This window comes from Hippocampus zosterae, chromosome 17, assembly GCF_025434085.1.
Source record: "Hippocampus zosterae strain Florida chromosome 17, ASM2543408v3, whole genome shotgun sequence".
In the NCBI taxonomy this organism is placed as follows: Eukaryota; Metazoa; Chordata; class Actinopteri; order Syngnathiformes; family Syngnathidae; genus Hippocampus; species Hippocampus zosterae.
Window position 1 is genome coordinate 3,592,280 of NC_067467.1, and position 12,169 is coordinate 3,604,448.

General features: G+C 45.1%; 1 protein-coding gene across 1 annotated transcript; it reads right to left on the reverse strand.

Annotated features, from left to right (window-relative positions):
- Positions 1 to 2,453: 2,453 nt before the first annotated feature.
- slc29a4a (solute carrier family 29 member 4a) lies at positions 2,454 to 11,339 on the reverse strand. The gene is made up of 11 exons (XM_052049208.1): positions 11,100 to 11,339; positions 9,625 to 9,975; positions 8,913 to 9,044; positions 8,728 to 8,841; positions 7,531 to 7,659; positions 6,916 to 6,990; positions 6,532 to 6,800; positions 4,732 to 4,852; positions 4,453 to 4,640; positions 4,130 to 4,370; positions 2,454 to 3,638 (listed from the first exon to the last, which is right to left on the reverse strand). The coding sequence occupies exons 2-11, from the start codon at positions 9,845 to 9,847 to the stop codon at positions 3,502 to 3,504; spliced, it is 1,629 nt and encodes a 542-aa protein (XP_051905168.1). The 5' UTR covers positions 9,848 to 9,975; positions 11,100 to 11,339; the 3' UTR covers positions 2,454 to 3,501.
- Between the last annotated feature and the right edge of the window lie 830 nt (positions 11,340 to 12,169).

Sequence of the window (12,169 nt, forward strand, 5' to 3'; positions counted from 1 at the left end):
TCCAAAAATGTGGACTTTTTGACCACTCTGTATTGCATTTCCAGCAATTTTTTTCTGGTTCCCTTTTAGTGTAGTAGCAGCAGTACCATCTGCTTCTTCACAGATGTTATAGATCTCAAATGAAAAAAAAACAACCATGTAAGGTGTTTTTGGCTGAAAAAAACAACCATGTATAGTAAGGCGTTTTTGGCCGAAAAAAACGACCATGTATAGTAAGGCGTTTTGGGCCGATGGTCGTTTTTTTTCGGCCAAAAACACCTTGCTTATACATGGTTGGGGGTTTTTTTCCGGACAAAAACGCCTTACTATACATGTTTGTTTGTTTTCGACCAAAAACGCCTTATTATACATGGTCTTTTTTTTTCCAGCCAAAAACGCCTTACTATACATGGTCGTTTTTTTCGGCTAATAATCGCCTTACTAAACATGGTCGTTTTTTCGGATAAAAAACGCCTTACTATACACGGTCGTTTTTTTTCGGCCAAAAACGCCTTATTATACATGGTCTTTTTTTTCCAGCCAAAAACGCCTTACTATACATGGTCGTTTTTTTCGGCTAATAATCGCCTTACTATACATGGTCGTTGTTTTGGGCTAAAAACACCTCACTATACATGGTCGTTTTTTTTGGCTAAAAAACACCTTACTATACGTGGTCGTTTTTTCGGCTAAAAAAGGCCTTACTATACACGGTCGTTTTTTTCGGCCAAAAACGCCTTATTATACATGGTCGTCTTTTTCGGATAAAAACGCCTTCTTATACATGGTCGTTTTTTTTCGGCTAAAAAACACCTTACTAAACATGGTCGTTTTTTTCGGCTAAAAAACGCCTTACTATTATACATGGTCGTTTTTTTCGGCTAAAAAACACCTTACTATACATGGTCGTTTTTTCGGCTAAAAAAGGCCTTACTATACACGGTCGTTTTTTTCGGCCAAAAACGCCTTACTATACATGGTCGTTTTTTTCGGCTAAAAACGCCTTCTTATACATGGTCGGTTTTTTTCGGATAAAAACGCCTTCTTATACATGGTCGTTTTTTTTCGGCTAAAAAACACCTTACTATACATGGTCGGTTTTTTCGACAACACTAAAAACAAACAGAAAAAAAAGGCCTCTACAAAATGATGATGGGAATTTGCTCACCAATTTATGTCTCTCTAACGTGCTCTGTTTGAATAGGCAGGCCCTCCTCCAGGGTTATACATCGTCAATCCACTTCGGTCTTTGACATCCTTTTCATTTTTTGGGGGGCGTGGGGCTTCCGTTGGGAGTTGCTCTTCGTCGTTTCTCTTCTAGTTTTTCTTCACTACCGGTACAATATAAACTCTCCCCCGTAATAAATTATATGTCTCAGCCACTTTTTTCTGCCAAGCCTTCAATGATTTTAGCAGTTCTCATTCCACTCCAATTTCCTGGAGTACACTTTCATTTGTTCTCATCTCCCATGTCACTTTTAAAATCCTCCATATCTCCAGTGCATCAATCATGTCTTCTTTTTTCCTTTGCCTCCATGACTGTGCTCCATATCCCAAGTCCACAGCCCATTTCCTGAGTGTCATGCTTAATTCTTTGGCTAGTCTTTTTCACCTGAGTGTCCTTCAGTTTCTTTTGACTGCAGTTTTGGCTCTTCTAGCTGAACTTCTTTCTGGATTGTTCTATCCGCTAATAGTATGCATTTGAAGTGCTGCTTATGTACTGTTTATCTTGATTTGCTTGCTCCCACTTTAAACGGATGTATCATCCGGCCTGGCCTTTGTTTTGTCTTGCTTGGGGTTGGTTTGGTTTTCTCAGTATGAAACATACGCCTCCTTAGTATAGAAAGGTGAATAACACGTTATTGTACCTTCCAGTGGCAGAGGATTGAATTGTTCTGCCAGTCAGAAATAGATTATGTTCCGTCGACAAAGTTTTCAAACAAGTAATCTGTCGCTAACCTACCGCTTAACCGAGCACCCTGATAACCATTGTCAACGCTGTCACGTCATCACCATGGAAACGCTTGAGAGTCATCTTCGTCAGCCCGATGCTGCCCCCTGCAGGCCGAAACGCGTCACCAGCGAGAGAGTGTTTCATTCGGTCTACAAAACGTCGTGATCGTCTGCCTTTATGTATGTCACATTGTTTGTGTCCCCTTTCATTCTCATTAAACCCCGTTTACCACACTGTCATGACATCAATGTCAAAATCAGCCTCCGTTCGATCTCTATGACGTAATCGCAATACTGTTCACGGCCACTAGGAGGCACATTTACATGGGATCCGGGGAAAGGGTTCGAACGTTTCAAAAATGACATGAGCGGGTATTATCAGTCCAAGAGTCCATTTAAAGCCCCAAACCCTAGGAAATGTGCCATGGTTTGGTCAACGGGTTTTGAACCTCTCGACTCCGTTTTTGTCCCACTGCTCCACAAAATTAGACAAAAGACAATAATCGACAAGAAACACGAGAAAAGTTCTGCATCTTTTTATAATACAGAAATATACTCACAAAAATATCATTCGCCCTGGCAAATCACATCTCTTTGCTCTTTTAAACGTTATTCCTAAATATATTTACAAGGTTCAGACAGTGACACTTGTTGATTTTACATTCACTCTTTTCTCAATAACATTATTTAGGAAAAGCTAGATAGATTTGGCACTCGATGTTTTGACCCCTCAAAATGCAACACCGATCCAGCAGAACCTCCAAAGTCAACCACAAAATTGATATCGAAACAATTTTGCCATCATATCGTGAGCTCATTTTTTCCGGTCTCAAATTGTCGCCATCATAAGTCCTTTCGAACAGGGGTCACCAACTTTCTTCAAAGTTACATACCAATGATAAGATAAGATGGGAAAACCTTTATTTGTCTCACAATGAAGAAATCTGAAATGTAATTCTCATTCATCCTCCCATTTGTTGAAGTCATGCGTAAAGTTCACCATTACGGTTTAAACTCCAAGTTTTGTTTGAGAACCACAACCGTTTGGTCGACCTCCAAATTGTACTATTTGGTCTGTTCGACTTTGGAGGTTCCACCCATATGGAAAGCATGTTAGCTGAGAAACAAAACAAAACAAAAAAACTCACAAGACACAACACGAAGAACACCGCGCAGAAGCTGTCGGTCACGGGTTAGCAACACTGCTTTATGAAGAACTGATGTGGTCAATGCTCATCCATCCATTTATCTATTTTGTCTGCCACTTTTCTTCATTCAGGACCATTATTATTTAAGGACTACGGGTAGTCACTATCTCCAGTCTACAAAAAGCGACCACGTCGTAAATGAAACCACACCGGTATGCCTAAAACTCATTTCACAGTGAAACACTCCCCAAAAAAAAACCACTGGGGAAAAAAAAATTCATCCACATCCACGAAATCTTCACTCTCATCCTGGCTGGAAAATAGGAAGATATGTAATGCTACATTTGTTTCCTTCATAGGTGAGACCGCCACCCTCTCCTGCTGCTCGTGTATCAACTCGTATGCGACCATGTGAGGACATTCAAAAAGCAGTCATGTTTGCGTGGACGTTGAAGGCGGAGATGCCTGTTGTTGGACGAGCTGTGAAGCTGTAAGCGGCGTACGCCACAACGGAGCCCACCATCAAGCCCGTCATGTAGGAGACGGTCATCACGTTACCTGCACAAAGAAATGCGTCGTTACGGCTCATTCATCCATTTTCTGATCCGCTTGATCCTCACAAGGGTTGCGAGGCGTGCTGGAACCTATCCCAGCCGTCTTCGGGTAGTAGGCGGGGGACACCCCGAACCGGTTGCCAGCCAATCGCAGGGCACACTGAGATGAACAACCATCCACGCTCACACTCACACCGAAGGGACAATTTAGAGTGTTACATTCACCTGCCATGCATGTTTTTTTGGAATACAATACAATACATGCCGATTTAAATGTGGGGGGGGGGCGGAATACCCGGAGAAAACCCACACAGGCACGGGGAGAACATGCAAACTCCACACAGGAAGGCCGGAGCTGGAATCAAACCCGGTACCTCTGCACTGTGAGGTCGCCATGTTAACCACTCGACCCCCAACCGCCTCTCTCTCATTCACTGTACTGCCCTCATTCAAACAAGCCCGACCGCGTCAAAGCGAGATGTGACGCCGTCTTACCTGCAAGCTCCCTCTGCTCCGGCGCCACTTTGCCAGCGGCTTGAATCATTGGCACGGAGCCAAAGTACCCGTTGGTAACGCCCATGAGCAGGGAGAAGAGACACGGCCAGGCGGGGTGGGCAAGGGTGGGCGCGTGCGCCGGGTACACGCACATAATGAAGAGAGGTATGAAGACAACTCTCAAGCAGGAGAAGAAGAGCAGGCGGCCTCCGGACCAGTCGTAGGGCAGCGCCGCCAGGATCTGAACACACGGTGATGCTTCCGATGCTTCTTTCTCTCGATTGTTTTGAGGAAACGCGTAACGCGCGTCAGACGCTCCTCACCTTGCCAACAAAGTCGGACATGTTGAAGGTGGCCATGATGAGGATGGGCAGCCACTCCCCTAAGGTGCGGTTTCTCATCTCGGACTCCAAGCCGGGGAACAGGCACAGGGTGATGCTGTAGGTCACCGCTATGGACACCATGTAGGCCCAGATGACACGGGACACCACGTAACGATGTAAAATCAGGTCTGTATCGAGAGGACGCACATAAAACAGGAATAAATATGCCAAATGCGTGATGAGTTGAGCACACAAGAGGGCATTTCTGTCAAGTCATACCCCGAACGCTAGGCCAGGTTCTTCTGAACTTGATTTTTGGGGCGTCAAATCGCACATACGTCCCACCCACATATTCTTCAATGCCCTCTTCTGTTGTGGGTGGCCCCATTGCGCCATTCCCCTGAGGAGGAAACAAAATCGCCGTCAAGGCCGCATCAAATATCGGATTGAAAACATTCACGCATTTGGGCGCATAAAAATTGCGAAGCTCCACCATTTTTTTTCTGTTTTCTTTTTATCACCAAAATAAAATACAAGTATGATTTCACTCTGAGCTGACGGTGAATGAGGCCCAATGTTTTGTTACGGTTGAAGGACACGATTTAATGACACAACACTCGAGGAACCATAGCTCACAGTTCATGAATATATTATTACAAGTGGCTATCCCCCCCCCCCCCCCCGCCTTCATTAAAGCGACAGCATATTGGCTGTATGACTTCAAGCTTCTGATGGCTCCAGCCGTTAGCGGATCACTGTGAGCGACTGCAGCTTGATGTCAACACGCGCAAGCGCACACGCGCGCGCGCTAATCCATTCGTTGATGAAAAGGTCTCAGGAGCCAGAAGGAACCACTCTTCCTGATTAGAGTCGTAATGTGGAGCACTGCCTTTGGTTTCCCCTGGCAACCGGCACAAAAGACTCCCTGAGTCATCCCCCAGATGCAGAGGCAAAACACACACACACACACTCTCTTGTTGTACGAGAACTGCACTAAAAGACAAGTAGGCAGACCCTCGCGCGCAACAGGACAAATGTTTAAATAAAAAGAGGACAGCCTGAGGTGAAACGTGGTCCTTACGAGGCCGCGCAGGATTTTAGTGACGCTCGATTATCAGCTCGTCCACAAGCGCAACGAAGGCAAATAATAAATCACTTGTAGCATTTCTTCGCTTTCGTGTGTGACCTTCTCAAGTTTATTTCCGTGGATGTTTGTCGCGCCCTTCACCACCTCCGGCTATCAAGAGGATTTGCAGCGTTGCCTCATAATAACATCAAAAGGGGAATGTTCCATTTACAAAATGCCTTTTTGTTTGGTTTCTTAAAATTTTTATAATTATAATTTATTTAATATTCATTCATTCATCTTCCAAGCCGCTTGATCCTCAATAGGGTCGCGGGGGGTGCTGGAGCCTATCCCAGCTGTCTTCGGGCAGTAGGCGGGGGACACCCTGAATCGGTTGCCAGCCAATCGCAGGGCACACAGAAACGAACAACCATTCGCAACCACACTCACACCTAGGGACAATTTGGAGTGTTCAATCAGCCTGCCACGCATGTTTATCGAATGTGGGAGGAAACCGGAGCACCCGGAGAAAACCCACGCAGGCCCGGGGAGAACATGCAAACTCCACACAGGGAGGCCGGAGCTGGAATCGAACCTGGTACCTCTGCACTGTGAAGCCGACGCGCTAATAATTTATTTAATAATTAATTATAATTATTTTTATAACCTGACAGTACTATGTGATAAATATGACCGGTGGAAAAAGATACCGGTAATAAATCAGCCCCTCCGGGACCATCTTGCACCTCTCGTTTGATTTCAAAGAAACCACAGTGCCAGAGGACAACAACCCATCACAGAGAGAAAAAGCGTGAGTGAACAGATGTCAACCATTTGCTGTTACCTTGTGTTTTTGGAGCTTTGCTGAAACTATTGTGGAATATCAAATTCTGCTTGGCAGGTAAGCTTATCACTTGTTTGTTTTGTTTTTTTCCCACCATTTTGTTTGGTGCTGTGCTCATCAATAAATTGTGCAATACCCATCCGAAAGCAAACGTCAGGGTGCAACTTACAAATTTAACTTCTTCCGCCGTGACGTCATGGTGAACCCTGTAGCCGGCGGGGTTGCCGCGGGGGTCGTGACCTTTGCCCGGACCTTTGCCCCGGGCGTGGCTGGTGTAGTAGCGGATGAAGCGGGAGCGGCGCACCAGCAGGTGAAGCAGGAAGCAAAGCATTTCCATGCCAATGGAGATGAGGAAGAAGATGAGCGTGTTCCTCCTCTCGTCTGGGATCAGCAGCTTGGTGAAGATGCGAGACAAGGAGATGATGACCCCGGCGGTGCCTGCGTGAAGATGAAAAACGAGCGTTCAATATGTACGGACGCATGAGAGACGAAGCCGGAGCCCGTTGTGCAAGAGAGCGGTCAACGGAACACGTGGATATTTTATGGTACTCACTTTCTCCAGTCATCACCCCCTGCGTGTACCTCTTGGGGAGCATCCCCATGTAACCATAGAAACTGGACTGCTGCACTGGAAATGGATGAGGAAGCGGTTTAACAGTCAAACAGCGGTGGGCAGCGCATTTCGTTCCTCTTAATACCACCAATATCAAATTATTATTGAAGGGAGAAAAAAAAACGATGCGCCAGAGTAAAAATGAGGGCAGATTCAGAATCAGGCCAAAACAATAGCCTAGAAAAGTTGACATGAATTTCGGATTTATCCTGTTGGTGCTTGACTTCATTCTCAATTGCTTTGAGATGATTTATTGCTCCATGCAATATATTTATGCTTCATACAATGCTGCCGACTATCCTCACTGCTGTTCACATTCATTTTTATATGTCATGAACTGCTTTGCGTGCAGTATTAAGCGTGCACAGCAAATACACTCCCACTGCCTGGCGTAAATACGTGTGGATTTCAGATGATTTGATTTCTTGAACGTTGCTGTCAAATCTTGAATTGCCCTTTTGGCGTGAGAAAAATAGGAGTATTCTATTCTAGTCTATGCTAGTCTATGCTAGTCTATGCTAGTCTATTCTAGCGATGGCGAGCTGGTTTGCTTACCTGTACAGCCAAAGGCGACTACTCCCACTGAGACCAGGTTGATGACATAAGCTTGACTGTTGGTGAATTTTGCCAACCAGATGTCAAATACGCTCACAAACACCAAAGGCCCCAATGCTAAGATGTAGCCTGCACAAAGAAAGAAAGAAAGGACATACACACATACACTCAAGATAATCATCAGCCATTAAAGAATCCCCACACTTCAATCTGGATTTTAGAGAATTTCTTTGCAGAAATATATGTGTTGTGTTGTGTTATTTTGACCTCAAGATGGCGCCGCGAGAATGGCTGCCTTTCCAGCAGCTCCTATATTTTGTTGTTCTACTTCTTCCTTTCATAACTATGCTGCTGTGATTTGGGAATTTCTACCATCGCGAGACTAATAAAGGTTTTTTTATAATAATTAAATCATTAAATGATATGAATAGCGGCCCGGTAGTCCAGTGGTTAGGACGTCGGCTTCACAGTGCAGAGGTACCGGGTTCGATTCCAGCTCCGGCCTCCATGTGTGGAGTTTGCATGTTCTCCCCGGGCCTGCGTGGGTTTTCTCCGGGTGCTCCGGTTTCCTCCCACATTCCAAAAACATGTGTGGCAGGCTATTTGGACATTCTAAATTGTCCCTAGGTGTGAGTGTGAGTGCGAATGGTTGTTCGTTTCTGTGTGCCCTGCGATTGGCTGGCAACCGATTCAGGGTGTCCCCAGCCTGCTGCCCGAAGACAGCTGGGATAGGCTCCAACACCCCCCGCGACCCTAGTGAGGATCAAGCGGCTCGGAAGATGAATGAATGAATGAATGAATAAATGATATGAAAGACAATTGTAAATAGCACTGCGATTTATCCATTTTGTGTTTATATTGCACTTAATTGAACGGTGTTTGTTGTTTTTTTTTCTTCTTTCTACCTACATTCTTGCTGCTGCAGGTTGTAAATTTCCCCAGTGTGGGACAAATAAAGGATATCTTAGCTTACCTTATCTTATCTTATTTCCCTTCCGTTCTTATGATAACAAACACTTCGAAACTTTCATCTAATTGCTGGCAGCAAAATGAAACCGACAGGAAAGTTTTTCTTTTTTTTTTTTTTTTTTTACTTTCACGACCTCCAAGTGGCTTCTCAATGAGATTCAAGTCATCAGACGGAGATGTTTTGCCAACCCGAGGCTTTTTGTCTCCGTAGGTTAATGTGCGACTCACCCACGGTGATTCTGGTGTGCATACTGAGTCTTTCCACCAGCACGTTGTTGAGGAGGACAGCCAAAAGCGCCACCAGGATGTACGTTAGACTCATGTCAAACACGATGGATGTCCCTGGAACGGGCGGTTGGTAAAAACGTTCTTATAAGATGCATCACGTTCACATTGATGGGCGTTGCTCGTACCGCTGAACTTGTGGTGAAGGTAGTCCACGTCTGTGATGAAACTGTTGTAAGGCAGCAGGAACCCGACTCCAGCCAATAGCATTGCAAAGTAGATGCCATGGTAACGGTCGTCAGGGATCGGCTCCTCAAAGTCTGAGCGGGAAGGTGGCAGATGAGAGTTATCGATAAAAAAACAAGAATAGGAAATCACGGTCCGGAGCCCGCACACGAGACCGTTATTAAAGCTGATTAAAAGGGAAGACGGACAAGAGAACAGCAAATCTTCTGATGTCGTTTTTTTTAAATATCAGATCATTTATATGCTTATGGTTGATACAGATGGATAAGCGGGGTGTTTTTAATTCCTATTTTGATGAACACCAAATTGACCCCCTCTTATAAATCTTTCACATCGATGAGATTGATTTCATTTTATATGCAGCGTCATTCTCTGAAAGTGAAGGTGTTGCATGGTCAAGTAAAAAAAAAAAAACATTTTTTTAATCTTCAAACTAATAAAAATAAAAAGTCTACACACCCATGTTGAGATGCCTGCTTCACGTACTCGGAACAAAATTAGATCATTTCAAAACGGTTTTACTCATGCGACCCGTAATATTTAATTACCCGTCACTTGCATGAGATAAACTGCAGAAAATGGATGCAGTGAACGATGACCTCTAGCCGACTTCTAAATAATCCGTTTTGTGTGCGCAGTCAGACGGCGCCTCACCGGGCTCAGACAGCGCCAGAATGCCTCTCTCCGGGACGTCTTTGCCGATCTCCTCCTCTTCCAGCTGGTAGGAGTCAAAACTGTAGCTGTGCACCACTCCGCTCTCTCGTCCATCCCTCCACGCCTCCCTTCCCGCATCCCTCCACCCGGCTCTCCACACGTCCCTTTCCTCGGGCGTCTGCGTCGGGGTGGCCCTGCGACGCTCCGCTCCCACCGCGTCCATCTTATGCAGGCAAGTCGGACCTCTCTCGCTAGACACTTTTGAATGCGGGCATGTTGCGCACAATTCCCAAGAGACGCCCGTCGTGACAGCAGCGGGTGAGGCAGGAAACCTTGCGTTGGTTGGAGGAGCTGCAGGGGAAGGAGAAAACCATGGGAACCAAATGTAAATAGATGTGAAGGAAGAAGATAATATTCGGTCGTTAAGCTTCAATAAACGTAGACGGTGACAGACAGGCCAAGGTTGTACGAGATGTGGGCGCTTTGTGTGGGTGTGTAGCCTATTTACTGAAAAAGAGCGGGTGACAAAAGATGCATGAGTGTGAGCCACTGACGGTGTATATTATGCATCATACAGGTCATTCAGTTTACGCACAACACACCCGTCACCCACACACACAGCATGCAAGCGCTATGTCAGGACGTTAGCCGGGCTCTCCATCTTTCAGTGGCTCTCATTAGCTGAAGGCTGTTGATGTAAATATATTGCGAGGGACACGTGCTCCTTTACGTCATATGCACGCAAACACTTGTGTCCGGCTGCACGATCCAAACAAGCCTCGAAGTAACCTGAACTGAACAAAATTTTCAAAATATAAAAAAAAAATATGGTGCCTTTACAAAGATGATAACCAAACAACTACCACCAGTTGAAACGTGCAGTTATAAGAATACTTATCTGATGTATAAAGAGCTATCTTGACAGAATCCAGAACTGGAATAAGAGGTCATGTTAGGTTTATTCCCCTGAGGGGGCATGGGGGGGGCGATTGGGTAAAAAAAAAAAAGCGCCTGTTTATTTGCAGCTGGATAGCCGTTCCAATGACGACCTTGTGAAGGCGCTCGCGAGCTTCTTGGTTGAAATTAAAAGGCAAGCCTGCGACATGAGTTGAAGAGCAATCAAAGCTCTTGCGGCTTCTGTGGTGTTTTTTTAATTTTTATTTTAATTCCAATTAGCACATGCAAGTGTGTTTTTATCGCATGTGCCCAATGGTGCGCATCTTGAACAGTGCGCACGTTCATGAAAACACAACGCGCATACATCCTAGCGCCGTTTTAGAAAAAAAAGCAAAACAACAACGAATGCTAAAGCTAAACCGACTACCGCAAAAGACGATTGCTGTTTATTTTCTCATTGAGTCCGCCCAGCTGCGCTCCCTCCCAATTATTCTCCCTTCAGTCAAGTTGCGCTTTAAATATTTTTTTTTTTTTTTAAGGCAACAACAACAACAACAACAAAAACAACAACAGGTTACCTCCGTGCCGAGGCCGCCGCCGCCCCACTCTCTGACCGCCACTTCCTCCTGGCACCGGTGGCTCCTCAGTCGGTCTCCATCCAGACGGAGCCTCGCGCCTTCTGACGCAGCATCCAGCGGCTGAGGAGGAGAGGATGGCAGAAGCACAGACAGAGACACAAAGAGAGAGAGAGAGAGAGAGAGAGAGAGAGAGAGAGAGAGAGAGAGAGAGAGGCTCGCCGCTTCGTCCCGTCTCTGCAGATCTTCAAAGTAATTAAAAAAAAAGTCCAAATCTTCACAGTCAACAATGCTTACGTTTTTTTATTCGTTTCTTTTTAAGAAAATCAGTGATGCATTGGCGAGACCCACTTGCCACAATGCTAGCACAGCAGCTTGTGTCTCCTTTTAAATCTGTTAATTGTTGGAGACTCAACTTGTGCTGGAATATGTATCCAAAGGAGAATAATAATAAAAGACCCTGCTGTTACATCACTAGATTTGTACCTAATACATCCAGTTCACCCCCCCCCCCCTGCCCAATATGTATTCATGTTGACTATCTATCTATCTAGCGACAATATTACAATTAATATTGAGGCAAAAAACGCTCTTGGACCTGTGACCCGGCCGACTACCTCAACTCACAAGAAAGGAAAGCTCGAGACAGCGGGGCGGCAGCAAGTCAACCGGGTGAAGACGAGAGATGAAAGCCAAGAGAACAGGTGTAGGTGTATGTATGGATAGAGAGATCAAGGGAGGGATCCAGATGGAGGGGGGGGGAGGAAGAGGAAGAAGAGCATTTATTTGTGAGGTGATGCAGATGAAGCCTTGAAAAGATGGGAGCTATGTATTATGGGCCAAGTGCGCCGAATGTTTTACTTTGCACAGGATTTTGTGTGTTCGTGTATTTTTTTAATAATAATCTGTGGGTCGATTGGGTTTTGGTATTACTGTATATTTGTGACTTTCATGTCTGGATGGTGATCAGCTAAAAAAAAAAGTTTTGATAAATATGATGTTGAAAAACCGTGTGTAACCGAGAGGCCTGCTTCTTTTCCTCGCTCCATACCTTTCTTGTCACGAGTATATTT